Here is a 20,890-nt window from a genome sequence, read left to right on the forward strand (position 1 = left end):
CTGCCTAGACCTCACCTGCCCCCTCCAGATGAGCAGGCTCCTGGGCAGAAAGGGCATTACATTAGGGGGTGAGGTGGGACCCTGTGGGAAGAATGGCAAGCCCACTTGAGACAAGCCATGTGGTGGCTGGGAACGAGGTGTATTCTGGAGAAGGACTGTAAGGGTAGACTAGATATCTCCCTCACCTGGCTGCTTTTATGTGCCCACTCAGGCCTCTAGCCTTGGTGGATCTATGCCTTCAGGCCTTGTTCCTGCATCCCAACTGTCTCATTGGCCTGCCAAGATAACTTACTGCACCACCCCCCTGATGCTTAGCTGCTCTCTGTACCTGACCCATCAATCTTGCTCTTTCTCATTCCAGTCATTTAACATTTTCCAGCATGCTTTCTGGGAACTTCTCTGAAGCTTGTTAAGGGATTGATAACCAGTAAAATGTTTTGACCAGTTATTTTTAACATGCTGAACACTTCTTTTTAGGCATTGCACGTTCAGCTGTTTAGTTTTGCCTTTGAAAACATTATTTCTAGGGCCGGGCGCGGTGGCTCAAGCCTGTAATCCCAGCACTTTGGGAGGCCGAGGCGGGCGGATCACAAGGTCAGGAGATCGAGACCATCCTGGCTAACACGGTGAAACCCCGTCTCTACTAAAAATACAAAAAAAAAATTAGCCGAGCGTGTTGGCGGGCGCCTGTAGTCCCAGCTACTCGGGAGGCTGAGGCAGGAGAATGGCGTGAACCCGGGAGGCGGAGCTTGCAGTGAGCCGAGATCGCGCCACTGCACTCCAGCCTGGGGGACAGAGAAAGACTCCGTCTCAAAAAAAAAAAGAAAGAAAACATTATTTCTGCTTGTAGTGCTCTCTCCTTTGCTGTACTTTGCCATGATTATGTCATCTGGGCCACCAGACAGCAGACCTCTAGATGGCGGGTCCAGCCATCTCTTCTCTTCTGCTTTCCGTGTCTGGTGAATGCACACAACATTCCCAATTTAGCACAGGCATCTAGATAGACTTCAGCCATAAAATCCTAGCACAAACTAGTATTCCCTCAGTTAACAGTGAAGCTTAAATATAACTAAATACCACTGTATCTTTAAAAATAGACTTGGTTGAGAGTCACCTCAAACTTAGCATGTCTAAAATCAAACACAATTCCTCCCCAAGAAACATCTCACTGTTTTCCAGACTTCCCTGATCTAAGAAATCCTCTTGGTCCCATGAGACGTAAACACAGGTGACTTCCTTGACGTTTTCCCTCATTTCCCATACCCATCCCAATCCAATCCATCACTAGATGCCATCCACCTTTACTTTGTCCCCATTCCCTTCTGCTTTCACACTGGTCTAGTGCAGTCCTCTCTTGCCTGAAGGTGGCGCAGCATCCTCACTGTCCACCTCAGGATCTCCTCCCCTCCCCACTGCAGGCAGGCAGGGCGCTGGCTCTGCAGGATGAACACTGCTGCTTAGAAATCTCCACAAGTCAGGCTTCTCATTACTTTGTGGTTTTGGGACCTTAGTACGGCCCTTTGTGTCCTGCATGATCAGGTCCAGGCACCTCATTTTCATATCCCCCTCCAAGTAAGGCCTTGCATGTGCTGTTCTTTAAGGAAAACTGTTTGCTCCCTTTTCCCCCTTCACATCCAGGTTCAGTTCTTCCCAGAGGAATCCTTCCGTAATTCTCCCAACTAAGGTAATTACCCTTAAAGTAAACTTAACACGTCTTGATCACAGTAGTATTTTACTTTTCGCATTTCGTATGATTTCTCCTTATAGTCTCGTATCTACTTTTGCCCTTGGTATATGTTTGATTAATATAGTAAAATTAATAACACAATGATTAGTAGTCCTGGGGCTTAAGAGTTCTATTCATGGCATGATTTTTTTTTTTTTTTTTTTTGAGACAGTCTCGCTCTGTCGCCCTGGCTGGAGTGCAGTGATGCAATCCCAGCTCACTGAAATTTCTACCTCCCAGGTTCTAGTGAGTCTCCTGCCTCAGCCTCCCTTGTAGCTGGGATTACCAAATATTGGAGTAGAGCTTCTTAACTCTGTAGAAGAGAGAACAGAATTAAATTTTGGCATCTGGGCACAGTGGTGCATACCTATAGTCCCAGCCACTCAGGAGGCTGAGGCAGGAGGATCACTTGAGCCACAGGAGTTCTGGGTTTTAGGGCATTATGCCAATTGGGTGTCTGCATTAACTTCGGCATCAGTAGAGGGACCCCTCAGAAGCAGGAGATCACCAGGTTGCCCAAGGAGGGTGAACCGGCCCAGGTTGCGAATAGAGCAGATCAAACACCTCTCCTACGCTGATCAGTAGTGGGATTGCACCTGTAAAAAGCCACTGCACTCCAACCTGGACAACATAGTGAAACCTGTCTCTTGAAAATAAAAAGATTAAAAGAATTTTTTAGGCTGGGCACAGTGGCTTATGCCTGTAATCCCAGCACTTTGGGAGGCTGAGCCAGGCAGATCACTTGAATTCAGGAGTTTGAGACCAGCCTGGCCAAAATGGTGAAACCCCATCTCTACTAAAAATACAAAAAGGCGTGGTGGCTGGCACCTGTAGTCCTAGCTTTTTGGGAGGCTGAGGCAGAGTTGCTTGAACCCTGGAGGGGGAAGTTGCAGTGAACAGAGATCGCGCCACTGTACTCCAGCCTGGGCGACAGAGCAAGACTGTCTCAAAAAAAAAAAAAAAAATTCTTTAAGATATTTGGTCAGCTCCTTGATGTGCTTCTCTCACTAGATATTTTCATTGTAATGAAAGTGTTTATCCTGCCCCCCTAGATCCTTAATGTTTCTTTTTGAAGGCTTCTGTCTTTTCCTACTGAGCTTCCTCCTAGAGGTGGTAATTCTAAATGGAACAACAGACTGACAGCCTACTTCCCGAGTGCCCCCAAATGACTTCATTATTTCACAGAAATGGCTTGGCCAGAGCCATCCACTCATCCCCTTCCTTCTTCCTTGTCAGACTACTGGTCTTTCTATTCCTGCCCCCTCCCCAGAATGAGTATTTTTAGAAACCAAGTGACTGCTGATGAGCTTCTTTTTCTTCATCTGTTAAATGGGAATTATTGTATCCCTATAGGCTTGGTTTATTGCAGGAGTAAACAAATTGCCCCAGGAAAGTCTGTAGTACAGTGCCCGGCACAAAGCGCATTCAGTAAGTGGTAGTGATGTCTTGCTGTTTCAGGGGGTCTTCACTATTCAGGCGCTAATTAGATTCCTCAGTTTGGGAAGTTGAGAAGAGTCTGCCTACAACAGATACTGCTGTTCTGCTTGATGCCCAGTGCAGTAGTATTATGTGACTTTAGATGCCTTTCTAGTCTCTCCTCATGACCTTCTCCAAAACTTTATGAGCAAATACCGTTTGCCTACTTCACTCTGAGCCTTGAAGTCTATCAGTTTTGAGGGCAGGATGACTGCTGGGTCTTCTCTCATGGTCATATACAGAGCATGAAGTCTTGGAAGAAAATGAGATAGAGAGAGAGACATTTACCCATGTTCCGTGCTGGTGAAAGTGTGGAATGTTACTTTGGAATCTACTCAGAAGCCTGCTACTTCCGAACTCCGTATCGCTATGATACTTCCTTCCCAGTGCTATATTTAGATCATATGTGCAATAAGTCACATTCTAGTAGGCAGGGTAGGCAAAGACCATCAGCAGACTGAGAGGGACATGGATGAAATGTATTCTACTAATCCAAGAAATGCTGAGTGATTAAAACATTTGTGAGTCTGATCAGATTATGCTGACAGAGTGTGTATGTAGGTTCATCTCATCATAATTGAAAACAATGCATACTTAGAAGCAAGGGAAATTTTGAGATTATCCATGTGCTGAATATCATGCAACCTTAATGTTAATAACATGGGAAGATATTTAATATAGAAAAAGCAAGATGCAAAGTTACACATGGTATATAACCTCAACCATTTGAAGGAAAACTAGAAAGACATATACTCTAATACTAATAGTGATTGCTTCTGGGAGATGGAATTGTCAGTAGCTTTTTGTCTTCATTCTTTCGTACTTTCCTGAGTTTTCTTTAATTTGATACCATAATTAGGGTGGGAACAGTGCAGGGGAGCAGAAAAGCCAACTGTGATTAGGACCCAGCTGTTGCAGGCAGGCAACTTGGAAACACCAAGCAACTAAAAATGTTAGCAAACTGTAGAACATTCATTGGTTTAACTGTCATGGCTTTGTTGAAACTTTAGCATTTGTTCAAATACCTAGTGCTGTCATTATGGTTTTAGATGGGGCACAACATGTAAATCAGAACAGTAGTTGTAGACTCTTCACATCAGTGGTTTCCAAACTTGGTGTGTGTGCCTGAATTGCCATAAAAGACTTGTTAAAAGTCCCAGCCCTCACGAGCCAGAATCCTCCTTTGGGTGAGAGCTGGTACTGCAAAATGGCATGGTAGGACCTGGGCTGACACTCCTGGTAATTCCAGCTCTGCCACTTAGTTGCTGTCTGACCATGGATGTGATAAACACCTGGTTCAGTTTCATCTCCTGCATTTTACACTGTTGTTTTGATGGCTTTGCAGATATAGTAATCCTCTTTATCTGCAGTCAGTCGTGGTCTGAAAATATTAAATGGGAAGTTATAGAAATAGTATTCTTTTTTTTTTTTTTTTTTTTTTTTTGAGACGGAGTCTTGCTCTGTCACCCAGGCTGGAGTGCAGTGGCGCGATCTCGGCTCACTGCAAGCTCCGCCTCCTGAGTTCACGCCATTCTCCTGCCTCAGTCTCTCCGAGTAGCTGGGACTACAGGCGCCCGCCACCACGCCCGGCTAATTTTTTTTGTATTTTTTTAGTAGAGAAGGGGTTTCACCGTGGTCTCGATCTCCTGACCTCGTGATCCGCCCGCCTCGGCCTCCCAAAGTGCTGGGATTACAAGCGTGAGCCACCGCGCCCGGCCAACCTGGCTAGTTTTTTAAATTTTTATTTGTAGTAGAGACAGGGTCTCCCTGTGTTGTCCAGGCTGGGTATTTCTTAATTTTTTTTTGAGATGGAGTTTCACTCTTGTTGCCCAGGCTAGAGCGCAGTGGTGCGATCTCGGCTCACTGTAGCCTCCACCTCCCAGGTTCAAGCAATTCTCCTGCCTCAGCCTCCCAAGTAGCTGAGATTACAAGCACATGCCACCACGCGCAGCTTAATTTTTGTATTTTTAGTATAGATGGGGTTTAGCCATGTTGGTCAGGATGGATTTCTCAGTCTCTTGACCTCGTGATCCACCTACCTCAGCCCCCCAAAATGCTGGGATTACAGGCATGAGCAACCGCGCCTGGCCCCTGGCTCTTTTCTAGAAACAAGTGTCCCATTCTTGATCTGGGAGAACATTAAGTACAAAAATACACCTTTTAACTTTTGCCAGTTTAAAGCCATCAATGTCCTGGTGAAAGAAGATGTGGAATTCTTAGGATCGGCTGTTTAGTACCATTTGCAGCAACTCTGACATGCTTAGCAAGCTCTGAGTGAAGATGAAGATCTGCACTTAAGTATAATTTGTCTTACATGATGAATGCAGATTTTTGTCATTGGAAATTGATTTTAAAAAATCAACAGATGAACATTTTTGTCCAAAGTGGAGGTGGCTGTTTGAGTGTAAAGGTAATGTGCTCCTCTAAGAGTCACAGTTAAGTATAAGGAAACAAAAACATCTGTAATCCCACCACATGGAACAACTTGCTAATATTTGTGTGTATTCCTTTCTGCTTCATGTGTAACCATTTTTACATTTAAATCTTTACTCCTTTGGGAATCTCTTGGAAGAGGAGATGTAGAGATCTTAATTCTCACCAAAATTTTTCTGGCTCTTACCATTTAGTGAATTGTTCATCTTTTTGCCACTGAATTTTATAATGCCATATTTGTCAAAATTGTTCATTTCTGGTGTCTCTTTCCTTGATCGGTTTAGTCCTATTCCAGCACCCCACTGTTAATAATGTATTTTTATAACATGCTTTTCAAGACTGTAAAGGCAAGTCTCTTGTCATTAATGTTTTAGGGGAAGGGACATTTCTTGTGTATTTATTTATTTTTATGAATAAAAACGGAATTGTTTAATTAAATTCTCCCCAGCCTCCCTTCCCCACCTCAAAACAAAAAACAAACAGTCTATTCAGATTCTTTTTTTCTCTGTAAAATTATTTTTCTCATTTAAGTCCTATACCCCTGCTAACCACTGTAATAGTGATTGTTGTATAAATTGGAAAAATCTTTCAGGAAAGTGAATTAGCAAAAATCATGAAAACTTTTTTTTTTTTTTTTAAGACAATTTTGCTCTTGTTGCCCAGGCTGGAGTGCAGTGGTGTGATCTCAGCTCACTGAAACCTCCGCCTCCTGAGTTCAAGCGATTCTCCTGCTTCAGCCTTTCTGGTAGTTGGGATTAGTTGCCCACCACCACGACCAGCTAATTTTTTGTATTTTTTGTAGAGACAGGTTTTACCATGTTGGCCAGGCTGGTCTCGAACTCCTGGCCTCAGGTGATTCACCCTCCTCGGCCTCCCAAAGTGCTGGGATTATAGGCGTGAGCCACCGTGCCTGGCCAAAACTTTGCTTTGGGCTCAGTAATCCCATCCCTAAACAGAATCTGAGAGTTACAGTTGACAAAATCCTTTCCTTGCATGAGAATTTGACCTTTGTTTAACCTTCTAGCTCTGTTTCCCTGGGAGCTAGTTAAGGCAGAACATAACATTTGTTTCTGGGCATGGTCCTTATGGTAAAATGTCCCCTGGTTGGTAAATTACATTTGGATGGGAAAGAGCCATGGATACCTGATGGGCCACCCAGGCTTTTGTTTCATGGAACACAGTGACTCTGCTGGGCATGTCCTTATGGGGAGCCTAAGGAGCTGTTGAAAGAGATACTTGCACACCCAAGATTGAGCATTCTAAGTCAAGGTATTGAGTCGGCACAGTCTCCCTGTGCCTGAGCCATCTTCTGTATGGACTCTTGCAAGAACTTCTGCTGCTGATGACCTGCCACTGCCCTGCCTGCCAGCTTTGTCTGTCCCAGTCTTTCTCAGTGGACTTGTGCCAAATGTGGCCTGTGATAGTCTTATGAGTCAGAATCTAGAAAGATGTACCCACCCCTCAACCCTCACACAGGTGTTGCTGTATCTCAAGGAAGTAATCCCATAGATTACAGCATTTTTTCCAAATTTTTGTTATATTAAATAAAGAGCAGGAATGGCTATTTAAATGCTTAATTCACTCAGAGGAATATTAGACATTAAGACGTAAGGTGGCCTCACAGTCACTGCTTTGTGACACGTGTGGAGAGACTCAAAGGGAAAGAAACAAACATGAATTCTGTCATGTGGGAGTGTGGAGGTTGAAGTATATTTCCTGTTTTTTTTCTTTTTAATATTATTAAACAACATTGGTACACCAGTGAAACCTATTAATAAAGCAAGTTATGCAAATCCCTCTTCCCATTCTCAAAATCAGTCACTTTCATAAATATTCTCCAAATATCTTTGCAGATCCTTTTATCATCTTTTTATCTCTTTTCTTTTTTTCCCTTTTTGAAAAAGAGTCTTGCTCTGTCGCCCAGGCTGGAGTGCAGTGGCGTGATCTCGGCTCACTGCAACCTCTGCCTCCTGGATTTAACTGATTCTCCTGCCTCAGCCTCCCGAGTAGCTGGGACTACAGGTGCGCACCACCACACCTGGCTATTTTTTTGTGTATTTAGTAGAGACGGAGTTTCACTATGTTGGCCAGGGTGGTCTTAAACTGCTGACCTCAAGTGATCCACCTGCCTCAGCCTCTCAAAGTGGTGGCATTACAGGTGTGAGCCACCACACCCAGCCTTTTTTTCCCTTCCCCACCACTCACTGCAACCTCTGCCTCCTGTGGGTTCAAGCGATTCTCCTGCCCCAGTCTCCCAAGTAGCTGGAATTACAGGCACCCTCTGAGCTAATATTTACTTATTTATTGAGACAGTGCCTCACACTGTCACCCAGGCTGGAGTGCAGTGGCGTGATCTCAGCTCACTGCAACCTCCGCCTCCCGGGTTCAAACGATTCTCCTTCCTCAGCCTCCTGAGTAGCTGGGATTACAGGCGCGTGCCACCATGCCTGGCTAATTTTGTTTTGTTTTTTGTTTTTTTGAGACGGAGTCTCGTTCTGTCACCTAGGCTGGAGTGCAGTGGCACAATCTCGGCTCACTGCAACCTCCGCCTCCTGGGTTCAAGCCATTCTCCTGCCTCAGCCTCCTGAGTAGCTGGGACTACAGGTGTGTGCCACCACGCCCAGCTAATTTTTCATATTTTTAGTAGAGACGGGATTTCACCGTGTTAGCCAGGCTGGTCTCGATCTCCTGATCTCATGATCCACCCACCTCGGCCTCCCAAAGTGCTGGGATTATAGGCATGAGCCACTGTGCCCAGCAATTTTTGTATTTGTAGTAGAGACAGGGTTTCATCATGTTAGTCAGGCTGGTCTTGAACTCCTGACCTTGTGATCCACCCGCCCGGGCCTCCCAAAGTGCTGTTATTACAGGCATGAGCCACCACGCCCAGCCTTTTCTATTTTTAGTAGAGACGGGGTTTCACCATGTTGGCCAGGCTGGTCTCAAACTCCTGACCTCATGATTTGCCCACCTCGGCCTCCCCTTCTTTCGATTTGAAACTTGCCCCCACTATCATCATCTGATCTCTATCTTGAAATGTGATACCAGACCTTAGAGTGTGACATTTAAACTTTGACCAGTCAAAGTGGTCCCTGGGGAGAAAGGTAGGGGAATAGTGGGGCTCCACATATAATGGATAGTTTGGGGTATACCTCTCAGTGCTGATTATGATGGAAGACAGAACTCTAAGTCCTCTTATACTGCCCCTAACTAGCACTAGTCAAGAACTTCCTAGATGAATGCTGGTGGGCTGGGATACACCGTCTTCACAGTCCAGCCATGGGCATGAGGCTTTTGGCAGAGAAACAGCTTGACCCTCTGCATAGGTCATGGGACCTGGGGTGTGTGCCTAGCAAATCATCCTCTGGTCTGGCTCCTATTCCCATACTGTTCTTGTAGCCAGAAACAGACTCTGAAGCCATCGAAGATGGTCACTTTCAAGAGCGTAGGCCTTGTTAGCAAATCCTGCCCTGTAGGACAGTAGTCAGGTCTGGTATTTCCTTTTAGTTAGTGGTCTTGGGTGTAATACCATCTGTTGAGAAAGAGAACAATTGACAGCCAAGCATCTGGAAAGAGGGGGATAGCTGGATTACCTTGCCTAGGAGCTATAACCTGCTGCTTCTCTCACTGTCTTCTGGACTCTGTTCTGTTACTCATCTCTGTATTTGGCATACCTTAGGATGGTAGCTAATCATTTACTAATCATCTACTGTATTCTAGTCACTGTCCTGAGCATTTTATTCATTCAGTCTTCACAGCATTCTTAAGACATAAGAGCCATCATCGCTATATTCCCTATTCCAACAGAGAAATTAAATGACTGGCTCAAGGTCATATAGCTGAATTAATAAGCGGCAAAACCAGAATAGAAATCCCTGTGGCCTGGGTTCATATTTGCTGCTTAAGTCACTCCCACTGTAGGCACTGCTGTCAGCCTTGCCTTCAAAAGATAGGTGGTTAAAGAAGAAACTAACAAGTAGTTCTTCTGAGTCCCATTCATTTTCTGGAAGTCACTGAGTCATACCCTGGCAAATGAGAGGCAATTACGGCAGGAGCCCTGTCTTGATGAGTAGATAGACCATGCTGTGGCAAGTCCTGGAAGACAGTTGAGCAGAGATCAGGCATTTTTCACATCTTCTGGTCATGAGTAGACAAGGCTGCCTGAAAGATCTTCTGGAAAAGAGTAGTCCCTAGAGCTGCAGAGTCAAGTATTCAGACGGTACCCGACATTTAATAAATTTCTACTTGGCGTTGAGCATACAGTGGGGAGTAAAACTGTCTTCATGGAGATTATTAGAAAAGGGACAGAACAGATTAATACAGTACATAAAAATGTCAATTAGGGGTAAGTGCTCTGAAGAAAAAGCAAGCAGAGTAACGGGCTAGAGAGCAAATGAGGGGTTATGCTGCTTTAGATAAAGCGGTCACGTCTTTGAGAAAGTGATACTGAAGCAGCAACCTGAATGAAGCAAGGACCAAGCTGTTGAGTAAGTTGGAGCATTAGTTCAAATTGCCAATCCATTCAATTGATCCACCACCCAAGCGAGAGAATACATTCTCTCCAACAGCTTGCAGGGGCAGGATGGCCCTGCTGTGCTGTTCTGCCTAGCTATTGGGTCCAGAGTTCTGGTGAGTGATACTGTTCTTTGTCAGGGCCCCCTGGGTGGAAAGAAGATAACTAGCAGGAAGGTTCAGGGCCCTGCACTGTTGGGGCTGCTCAGACATTTGTGCAAGGGAGGTGTTTTGCCTTGGTGTTTCCATCACACTCACAGTGATTTCTCCTTTTCCCCCTTTAGTTTGAAGGATGACCTCTAGGAAGAAAGTGTTGCTGAAGGTTATCATCCTGGGAGATTCTGGGTAAGTTTCTCATGAATTTGAGCTAACAGATTGGCTCAGAGCTAAGCCTCTCTGCTGCAGAGCCCACACTGTCCGTGCTGCCACTTCCTGCTTTCATAGTGAGGCTTAGGGCTTTACATGTTTCCTTCGGTGGCAGAAATTTAGATGATCCCTTGTTATATAACCTTTTGTTCTCTGGTTTTTAGCATGATTTTTATGGGGAACGGGTGGGTATTTGAACTCAACTAAGCATAGGCATTTTCATGGAATCCCTTTTCTCCAGGCCGGCCAGCCTGGAGAGTCTTCCTTACGTAGATGTATTGCCATTGGCATCTGGCCTAGCAGATGTGCATTCTAAGTGCACCATACAGTATCCTCCTACTGCTGTGCCTGCTTCAGATCTATCTGCAAAAGAGCCTGGGACGGCAGAACTGGGTTCTGATTCTAGATGTGCCACTAACCATGTAGCTAACTCTAATGGCTCTTAAGATTCTGTGGTAGGTTGGGTGAGGTGGCTTATGCCCGTAATCCCAGTGCTTTGGAGGCTGAGGGGAGGATTGCTTGAGCCCAGGAGTTTGAGACCTGTCTCTACAAAAAAATTTAGCCAGGTGCCGTACCTGTAGTTCCAGCTGCTGGGGAGGCAGAGGCGAGAGGATGGCTTGAGCCCAGGAGTTTGAGACTGTAGCAAGCTATGATCATGCCGTTGCACTGAAGCCTGCGTGACAGAGCAAGACCCCAACTCTTAAAATAAAAAGATTCTGTGGTAGGCTTTTCAGACTTGGCATCTGAAGGGACCCATGAAAGCTTTGACTCATTGGAAGCTTATGTATTTTTTAAAATAACAACAATAGCAAATGCAGGTATGCTTCTTTATTCCAAAGTCCCCTGCCCTTCCTTTGAAAAGCCAGAGGTTTTTCTGTCTTGATTGGCTTATTTGAATCACCTGAAGAACCTTTTTTTGTATGTGTGTGAGAGACAGGGTCTTGCTCTGTTGCCCAGACTGGAGTGAATGGTGCAATCACAGCTCACTGCAGCCTCAACCTCCTGGGCTTAAGCCATCCTCCCACCTCAGTCTCCAGAGTAGCTGGGACCACAAGTATGTGCTACCACTCCTGGTTAAATTTTTGTATTTTTTGTAGAGACAGGGTTTCACCATGTTGCCCAGGCTGGTCTCAAACTCCTGGGCTCAAGCAATCCATTCGTCTCGACCTCCCAAAGTGCTGGGATTACAGGCTTGAGCCACCATGCCCAGCCTTTGAAGAACCTTTTATTCACTAGCATTTGCCCAGTCCCAGACCAATGGGCTAGGGCCTAGATTTGTGCTGTCTCTCCTACCCCGCAACTCCATCCCCATCGGGATGGAAAGATAGTGCTTTTAGGCCTGCCTTCCCCAAACTTGTGCAAAAAGTCTCACCAAGCCCTTGTTCGATTGCAGGTTTTGCCACCTCTCCTCTTGTAGATTCTGGGTCAGATGGTCTGGGTTGGAAAACACTGCCTTAGGCTGTCTAGGTACCTCCAGGTTCTTTAACACAAATATGAACATGTTCCTTTGTGGCCAAGAAAGGTGATATCACTGGCTATGGGGGAAGGTTTTTGTATTATCTTTAGGTTACCTTAACCTCATCACACAAAAATCACACGTTGTCTCTTGCTGAGTTTTCTTACTGGAAAACATATTTGGAGGAGCATTCTTTGAGGTAGATTTGTTTTGGTGATATATTGGTGCTTTTTCTGCTTCAGATTTTAAACTTTAAAGCAGCAAATTGTCTGAGTGGTGTATGTCTGCTCAAAGCCAAGGTTTTCCTCCTGGTGTTACTTCATCAAGCTAAATAGCAACCACTAAATGGAGAAACATCTAAGATATCAGGGATACTGTTGGAATAGCAGAGCAGTCTTAATAGTGAAGCTTCTTTTAGAAAGGAGTATATTTGCTGGCATCCTTCTAGAATGGAAAAAATAATACTAGGCTCTACCATTTGACCTGGCTGTGCCAAAACATGTAAGCAGCTTTTCTACATCTGCCCCACATCTGTACCCTGTATTTTTACCCAGAGAGAAAGCACAAAACTTCAGAAGTGTAATGCTTGGAAGGCTACTGGCATTGCCCTTTGCTGTGAGGACAGTTTCTTGTCCTTCAGATCAGGCAGATTCTTTTAAATGCTTCAAGTAATACGTGTCAGTTTCAGGACCCTCCTATTTGACTTATACTTACGGTTTTTCTCCAATTTCAGAGTCGGGAAGACATCACTCATGAACCAGTATGTGAATAAGAAATTCAGCAATCAGTACAAAGCCACAATAGGAGCTGACTTTCTGACCAAGGAGGTGATGGTGGATGACAGACTAGTCACAATGCAGGTAAGCACATGTCTTGGCTGTGCTAACCAGGCCTTGATAGTTCATTTAGTCTGAATCTTTCCTCATGCGTAGACATTTTCCTTCCCTGTTCTTCAAATCTTATTATCCTATTTGTAGATAATTGGCTGATACTCAGTTAAATTTGAATTTCAGATCAATAGTGAATACTTTTTTAGTATACTTCTAGTGTATCTCAGATACGACCTGCTAAGACACACTAAAATTTCTTCAAAAAACTCAGATTTATCCTTTCTTGTTTTTTGTTGTTGTTTTTGGTTTTGTTGTTTGCTAAATTTGGCAACCTGCAGCTCTCTGTCTTCTGCCTCTCTTGACATCCTTGCCCAGTGCTTTAGGTAAACATCTGTGTCTCACCTCAGTAGCGAGACATAAACTTTCTTTATTTTTTTGACTTCCTGTTTCATACGTAACTTCAAGAGTTGTGTGTCTGTTGAGCCAATCTTTTTTTTTATGTATCAGCTTATTAATCTTTCAAGGGTTTCCCTTTCAACAGTTAGGATAAGATACAGATTCTTTCATATGACTTGTTGAAAAGCCTTCACATTCTGGCTATAAACTATTATTCCCTTTTTTCCCCCATTGAGTCATTTTGTTTGTATATATGTATTACATCCCTAGAAAAGAAACCCCTGAAGGATGGATACCTTGAGCCCAGGAGTTCGAGCCCGCAGTGAGCTGTGACTGCTCCATTATACTCCAGCTTGGGTGACGGAGTGAGACCCTGTCTCTAAATTTAAAAAAAAAGAATACCAGGATTTTCCCTCCTGTATTTTCATCTCTTTCTTCGTGGTCCGTGATGCCAGCTGATATTGTCAGTACAACCTCACTTTGAAACCAAACTATTGGGATAGGAGTAGATTATTCTGTCATTTTTCTAGATCTTTGAGTCGCACATCAAATCTGGGGCCAGTCATTCCAGGGGCAGTTTTAACCTGCCTGTGAGGTTCACAGTAATTTTCCCAGCTCTGTGATGACCAATGATTTCAAATTTTCAGTGTGATCATGTTTCATCTTCACACTTAGAACCAGACGATGACTTGGGAGCACAGCCTAATAGGAACCTGGTATTTGCCCTTGAGAGCATCAGCCAAGACGTTCGTGCATTATGGAGGCAAGAAAAGATGGTGGAAATAGCTGTTACTCAATTTTTTTTTGTCTCCTTCCAGTCCTTCCGAATCATGTGCTGCTCTTACACACTTGTGTTGGTGGATATGTCTCTACTTCTAACAGGGCTTGTATTCCCACCTGAAGTCTCCAACTTTTAGCTCAAATCTTTTGAAACTTCTATCTCTATGGCAGTTGTTCTTTCCTATATACTTCTAGAGGCAAATACAATTCTAATCCCATTGTAGTCCTAGGAAGTACCTGGCAAATAGTGGGGGCTTGCTGAAATGTGTGAATGATGTAGGTTAAAGGTAGAAATTTGTACACGTGTTGACCTTGAGCCATGGCATGCTCCTAGAGGATCAGGACTCTTAATTGACTCACACTTCTAGGACAGAGCTAGTATGAATCTGTCATCCTCACCTCACCTACACACATACACCTAGAGATCTTCAAAATGTAACTACAGTTTAAGCAAGTCAAGCTTGAGAGTAGAACTGGAAAACCTTGGCCCAAGGAATTGGCAAAGCTTGTGTCTGCAGTTGTTGGAGAATCTCAGTCCCACTCCACATGTACAGAAATCTTTGTCTCAAAGGATTTAACATAAATCCCTGTCATTCCTGGCAAAAACAAGGGTAAGACCACTCTGTAGGGACATTTACTACCGCAGGAGAGAAGATGAGTTCATAACCACATGAGGAAATAATGTACCACAAGAGATGTTCACAATGACTAGAGATGTTCTAAAAAGAAATAGAAACCATAATGGAAAGGGATACTATAAAAAAATGAGGATATGGAAAACTTAGAACTTCAAGAAGTGAAAAAATAGTATTGAAATAAGCTAAATGAACAGTTAAACTGTAGATTAAATGCAGCTGAAAAAAGCAGTAAGCTGTAAGAGCTGAGCAAATTTTCTAAAAGAAGACTTAAAATTGTAGAAGACCGAAAAGCAAAATCTTAAGAGCAACTATAGAAAAAAAAGACATGACTTATAAAGGAACAACAGACTGACGAATTCTCAACAGAAGGCAGAAGGGAGTAGAATTACTTTAAGGAGCTGGGGTAAAGGCCCATCTGAAGATTCTCCATGTGTCGCAGCAAGGCTCAGACTGCCTTTTGCTCAGGGAAAATAGAACTTCTCCAGCTGAGCTGTAAACCACATAGCCATGTAGGCCAGCGAATTCAGAAACCAGAGTTCGGCCCCTGCTGGGTTAGGGGTTGTCATAACAGTCCTGTCTGTACTACTAAGCTGGGGCCTTGGGGCGCTGCACTCCTGAAATAAACCGCATCAGGAGATCCACAGGGCACTGAGTGAGGTGAGGAAAGTGTGGAAAAACATAACAAGTTCCCAAGAGATTGAAGCAAAATGATGGCCCTTGTGCTCTTGCAGCCAGCTTCAGATACTAGAAGTAAATGAAAAGCGTTGTCTCTGGACAAAGGCGTCATTATCCTGATCTTGAGGAATCCTCATGTGTTTTTCGAGGGCTTTTAGCAGCTTGCAGTAAAACATAATCAAAATAAAACAAGGCACCACAAGAAAGAACCAGTGGAAACTTCCCTGGTAATTCCAGAGTGTTTTTTATATTTAAAGAAATAAGGAGGATACAGAGTTTCAGTTATATGAGATGAATAAATCCTAGAGATCTGTACAGCATAGTGCCTGTAGTTAACAATACTATATTGTACACTTAAAAATTTGCATGCTGGATGCGGTGGCTCATGCCTGTAATCCTAGTGCTTTGGGAGGCCAAGAGAGGAGTTCGAGACTAGCCTGGGCAAAATAGCAACATTTCATCTCTACAAGAAAATTTTTTGAGCTGGGCGCGGTGGCTCACGCTTGTAATCCCAGCACTTTGGGAGGCCGAGGCGGGTAGATCACGAGGTCAGGAGATCGAGACCACGGTGAAACCCCGTCTCTACTAAAAATACAAAAAATTAGCCGGGTGTGGTGGCGGGCACCTGTAGTCCCAGCTACTGGGAGAGGCTGAGGCAGGAGAATGGCGTGAACCCGGGAGGCAGAGCTTGCAGTGAGCCGAGATTGAGCCACTGCACTCCAGCCTAGGTGAAAAAGCGAGACTCCGTCTCAAAAAAAAAAGAAAATTTTTTGAAAGAATTTACTAAGAGGATCTTATTTTAAGTGTTCTTATCACAAAAAGTAATCATAAGAGGATGGGAGGAAACCTTTTGATGAGTAGGTTTGTGGCCTACATTATAGTGATGGTTTTCTCTCCAACCTCATTGAGTTGTATGCATTAGATCATAAGATGTGTGCAGCCTTTGTATGTCAGCCATACCTCACTAAAGGGGCTTTGGTTAAAGATAATCTTTTATCTGCAGGGAAGAAATGAAACAGTTAACACTGATGGGGGGAGAAAATGAAGCACAATCAATGAAATTTGGAAATTCAGAGAATGCTGCTAAAGTATAGCAGATTGGCCACACCAGAAAAGGGCTGGAAGAATGAAAGAAAAATGGCAGGAAATATGAAAGAGATAAGTGAAAGTGAGAAGGTTGGACCTACTTTTAATCAGTCTCAGAAGGTGTAAAGAGAGAATAATAGATCAAAGATGATATTTGCTGAGAATTTTCGAGAATTGGTGTGGCACCAATCCACTGACTCGAGAAGCCCAAATTCTGGGAAGGATAAAAAGAATTCTGTGTAAGTCATAATGAAATTAAAAAAAAAAAAAAAGACTTAAAAATAGACTGAGGAAAACCTGACAAGCACAGCACTGAGGCTGCCAGGTGACTCTTGGCAGTAGCAGCAGAGCCCAGCAGGCAGTGGGGTATGTTGGGTAAGAGACGGGGGCAGCACAGTGTTCTGTCTCTGCTGAAATAACCCTCCTGAATGAAAGAGTACATCTTTAAGGGCCAGTGGCAGAAGTTCTAAAGGATAACTCCAGGCAGCAAGTGATTTCATGTAGATAGGTCTGAAGGAAGAACACGTCAATAGTAAACTTGTATCTATTTTTGGAATCATGAGTATGTAACTTCCAAAGTAATATGAGGAAACAAAGATCAGAACTGTGTAATCTAATGTGTAGGGAAAGATTAGTGACTGCTGTGTTTCTTGTTTTTTAAAGTTCTCTATACTGTTCAGAAAGAATCTGGAAATTGATTAGTATCTTAGATGGAATCAAATAGGCATGACAAATTTCCAGGGAACATATTGTGAGTTCGTAGTAATTTAAACAGTGATATTAGTATAGTAATACACAGAGCACAGGAATGCTCTGCCTAGCATTCTCCCAAGGAATAAATGTTTTGTCTCTCACAGATATGGGACACAGCAGGACAGGAACGGTTCCAGTCTCTCGGTGTGGCCTTCTACAGAGGTGCAGACTGCTGCGTTCTGGTATTTGATGTGACTGCCCCCAACACATTCAAAACCCTAGATAGCTGGAGAGATGAGTTTCTCATCCAGGCCAGTCCCCGAGATCCTGAAAACTTCCCCTTTGTTGTGTTGGGAAACAAGATTGACCTCGAAAACAGACAAGTAAGTACCAACGATGATAGATATCGTCACAGACATCTGCTCCCCAGGGGCCTTGTGAATTTGGAGGGTTCTCTGCTAAGCTCATATGGCTCTAGGAGGTGCTGGTGGGAGTCTTCATTACCATATGCCAGCCCTTCAGGCCAACTGCCTTTAAGGACCGGGACCCAGGTGACCTGGGTTAAGTCCCCATCCTGCCCCCAGCTGGCTGTGACTTTGGGCCACTGTCTTGGCTCTCTCAGCTTCAGTTCCCTTTCTGCACTTTCAAGGAGGTAATTCGGTTTTGTCAGTCTCAGTAGTGCCCTCCCAGTACCTCCTGGCCATGCCTGGATCTCCATGTGTGCAGAATATTGCTTTGGGCTTTGAGTGAAATTGCTGTACTATAGTTTCAAATATCATTTCTGTTGGAAACATAGACTCTTTGATTAATTACAACTAGGTTTATTTCTGACCATGGATCTTTTCTTCTTAAGTGACTTAGTCCTTATCTCTTGGCTAAAAATGGGCTGGGGTTGGGGAAGGAATGAGAATGTGTGAGTGGCATGGGTGAATCACACTAGCAGTAATGGTGAAGGGACTATAAACCTTAAGACCAAGCTGCTGGCCATTTCCTGTCCTGGAATCTCTGAGGTCCCAGTAAACACTTCATTTCTTCCCAGACTGGCTTCTTACTCCATTCACAAATGGCTTTTAAGTATAACTGAGGGTCAGAAGGTATGAGCTGTAGACAAAGACAGGCTTTGAGCTCTCTAGCTGAATCCTAGCTATCCTGAACATAGCCAGCAGGGCGAGTTTGGACGGGTCTGCAGGTCTCCTCCAACACCCTCTTTCCCCATGTCTGTGTCCTCACCTGTACCACCTGTAGATGAGGGGCCATGACACTTCCTGGGGAGGATGGAGTCAGTGCTGGCTGCTTCTGTCATGAGCCTGTGTGCACCCTGCTTCTTCTTTCAGGTGGCCACAAAGCGGGCACAGGCCTGGTGCTACAGCAAAAACAACATTCCCTACTTTGAGACCAGTGCCAAGGAGGCCATCAACGTGGAGCAGGCGTTCCAGACAATTGCACGGAATGCACTTAAGCAGGTGAGTCTCCCACAGCTGACCAGCCCACTCTGGTGATGCCTGACCACTGACCCAGTCCCTGCCTGGCCTCCTGCCCTTAATCTTCTTCCCTAACCCACTCTTGTCTATATAGCCAGAATACCCTATGTGTTCATCTGGGAAGGTTATGACACGTTCTGCTTACGCTTCCAGAAATCCCACTTTGGGGGCAATAATCTAAAAGATGCAGAGGCTGTGAAGTCTGAGGCTGCCCTTCTTTTACTAGGCTTGTTCTTATTTTCTTTGCTGCAATTAGGAGATCAGGTCACTGGGAGACCCCGAATAGATTGCTGCTTCTATTTAAGGAGGAAATAAACTTGAATATGAATCCCAGCTCTGCTGCCTACCAAGCATTATATCTAGTTTGGGCTTAAAAAAAAAAATTATGGCTGGGCACTGTGGCTCATGCCTGTAATCTTAGCACTTTGGGAGGCCAAGGCGGGCTGATCACTTGAGGTCAGGAGTTCGAGACCAGCCTGGCCAACATGGTGAAACCCCCCCTCCACTAAAAAATACAAAAAAATTAGCCAGGCCTGGTGGCGGTCGCCAGTAATCCCAGCTACTTGGGAGGCCGAGGCAGGAGAATTGCTTGAACCCAGGCAGCAGAGGTTGCAGTGAGCCAAGATCGTGCCACTGTACTCCAGCCTGGGTGACTGTGTCTAAAAAATAATAAAAAAATAAAAATTATACCCGAACTTCTACTCCCTCGCCTGAAAAATGGGAATACCTGCTTTTGCAGGGTGATTGTGAAGATTAAATGAGACTCTTTTAGCTCTCACATACTGACAGGTAACTTTTTTCCTTAGGAACAGTTAAGTAAACAACACAAGAAGATGTAGGAAAACTATTCAAGGAATACAATACCTAGAATTTCTTATTTACTGTTTCTGTGATTAGATACAACCACTCATGCGAGTTGAAAGTCTGTTGGGGCAGTGGTGATTAAGGCAGGTCACAAGGCCTCATCAGACAGTGTCTGGGGGTGGTCAGAGGTGTGGCAGGTTTGCGGGGATGCATAGAACACTTGAAGCACATGGTGGCTGTGAAGGGCAAGGCAGATTCTGCTGACTCCAGGAAGCTGGCTGAATGAAGGTAATGGCTTTCAGCAGGACGAAGAGTTGTTTAGAATGGTTGCTCCAAGGACCAGGGAAATTCTGGCATGGGTGGGGTCTGCACTAAGTGTTCCAGAATGAAAGGGACGGATCTACTCAATGAGGAAATTGTTCCACCCAGAATGCCAGGAGAGCCCTCAAGTGGTAAGGAACAGACCAAGATGTAGACTTGGCCACCCTCACCCCCAAATAATAAACTGTTGTGTTTTTCTTAATGTTCATATAAAGGAATGGAAATCCAAATATGTGTAGGAAAGTGTTTCCCACCTGTTCCCTGTTGCCTGGCATCACTGTCTTGAGTTTTTCTCTTCCATCACTACTGTCCCTGTTGTCTTTATGCTTTTATTTTTAGAGCTAGCCCCTAAGAAGTTAGATTGTTACATCGGAGGGTCTATTTTATTATAAGTTAGGGTGCCAGGTTGCTTTCCCCAAGGGGAATAACATTTCAGCAGTGTGGGCTTGCTTTCTTCTACCTCCTTGCCAGCAAGCAATAGGTGTCACCTGTCACTCTGCTGACATTGCCAATCTTTGGGTGTATAAATTGCCACCATCGTGACTACTGGTCCCTCTGAGTCCCCCTCCCTGGGGCTTAGCCATTTGGATTTTCTCTGCTGCACACAGCTGGCACACAGCACATGGTTGGGCCTCTCTCAGTTCTCATGAGCTGTTGGTGAATTGAAGTTAACTCTACTTGCATCTCAAGTGACTTTTCCAACTCTGTGGTCTTTTTAAGTCCTTTGAACATAGGAAAAAAGTAATTTTTTATTTGGTTATGTCATTTTAAGTTTCTATGTTTCCTGTGTCTACATCAGATTTTTCTGTAATTCAGCTGGAATTTGTTGTGGCTTATGGCAGGAAAGAGAGACTCGCCTTTTCTCTCGAGAGCTCAGCCAGTTGTTTAAAATCATTCGGCTATGTTACACAAGCCGTTTCTCTCCCTGAATAGACCGTGGCCTTTTCTAAATGCTCATATGTGCTGGGATCTGTTTCTGGTCTCTCCAGTCTGTTCTGGTGATGTCCGTGCCATGTTCCCTTATCTGGACTGTGTTGATTTGACTGCTTGATGAGGCAAGTTTCCTCTTGCCACATTCTTTTTTTTTTTTTTTTGAGACGGAGTCTTGCTCTCTTCCCGGGGCTGGAATGCAATGGCGTGATCTCGGCTCACTGCAGCCTCCGCATCTCAGGTTCAAGCAGTTCTCCTGCCTCAGCCTCCCGAGTAGTTGGGATTAC

The 20,890-nt window shown here is 44.4% G+C and overlaps 1 protein-coding gene across 5 annotated transcripts in view; it reads left to right on the top strand.

Moving 5' to 3' along the window:
• The window catches only part of RAB7A (RAB7A, member RAS oncogene family), a 79,651-nt gene that overhangs the window by 53,724 nt on the left and 5,037 nt on the right, over positions 1 to 20,890 (top strand). For 4 of the 5 annotated variants that reach the window (XM_055259102.2, XM_055259103.2, XM_063630250.1 and 1 more), the window contains 4 exons: positions 10,432 to 10,492; positions 12,703 to 12,829; positions 17,232 to 17,450; positions 18,402 to 18,530. In XM_055259102.2, the coding sequence (XP_055115077.1) occupies positions 10,440 to 10,492; positions 12,703 to 12,829; positions 17,232 to 17,450; positions 18,402 to 18,530 (528 nt within the window). In that variant the 5' untranslated portion in view covers positions 10,432 to 10,439. Of the gene's footprint in view, positions 1 to 10,431; positions 10,493 to 12,702; positions 12,830 to 17,231; positions 17,451 to 18,401; positions 18,531 to 20,890 lie in introns of those variants that run through there. The other variant, XM_063630248.1, reaches the window with a different exon arrangement.

This window comes from Symphalangus syndactylus, chromosome 21 (assembly GCF_028878055.3).
Source record: "Symphalangus syndactylus isolate Jambi chromosome 21, NHGRI_mSymSyn1-v2.1_pri, whole genome shotgun sequence".
NCBI classification, from domain to species: Eukaryota; Metazoa; Chordata; class Mammalia; order Primates; family Hylobatidae; genus Symphalangus; species Symphalangus syndactylus.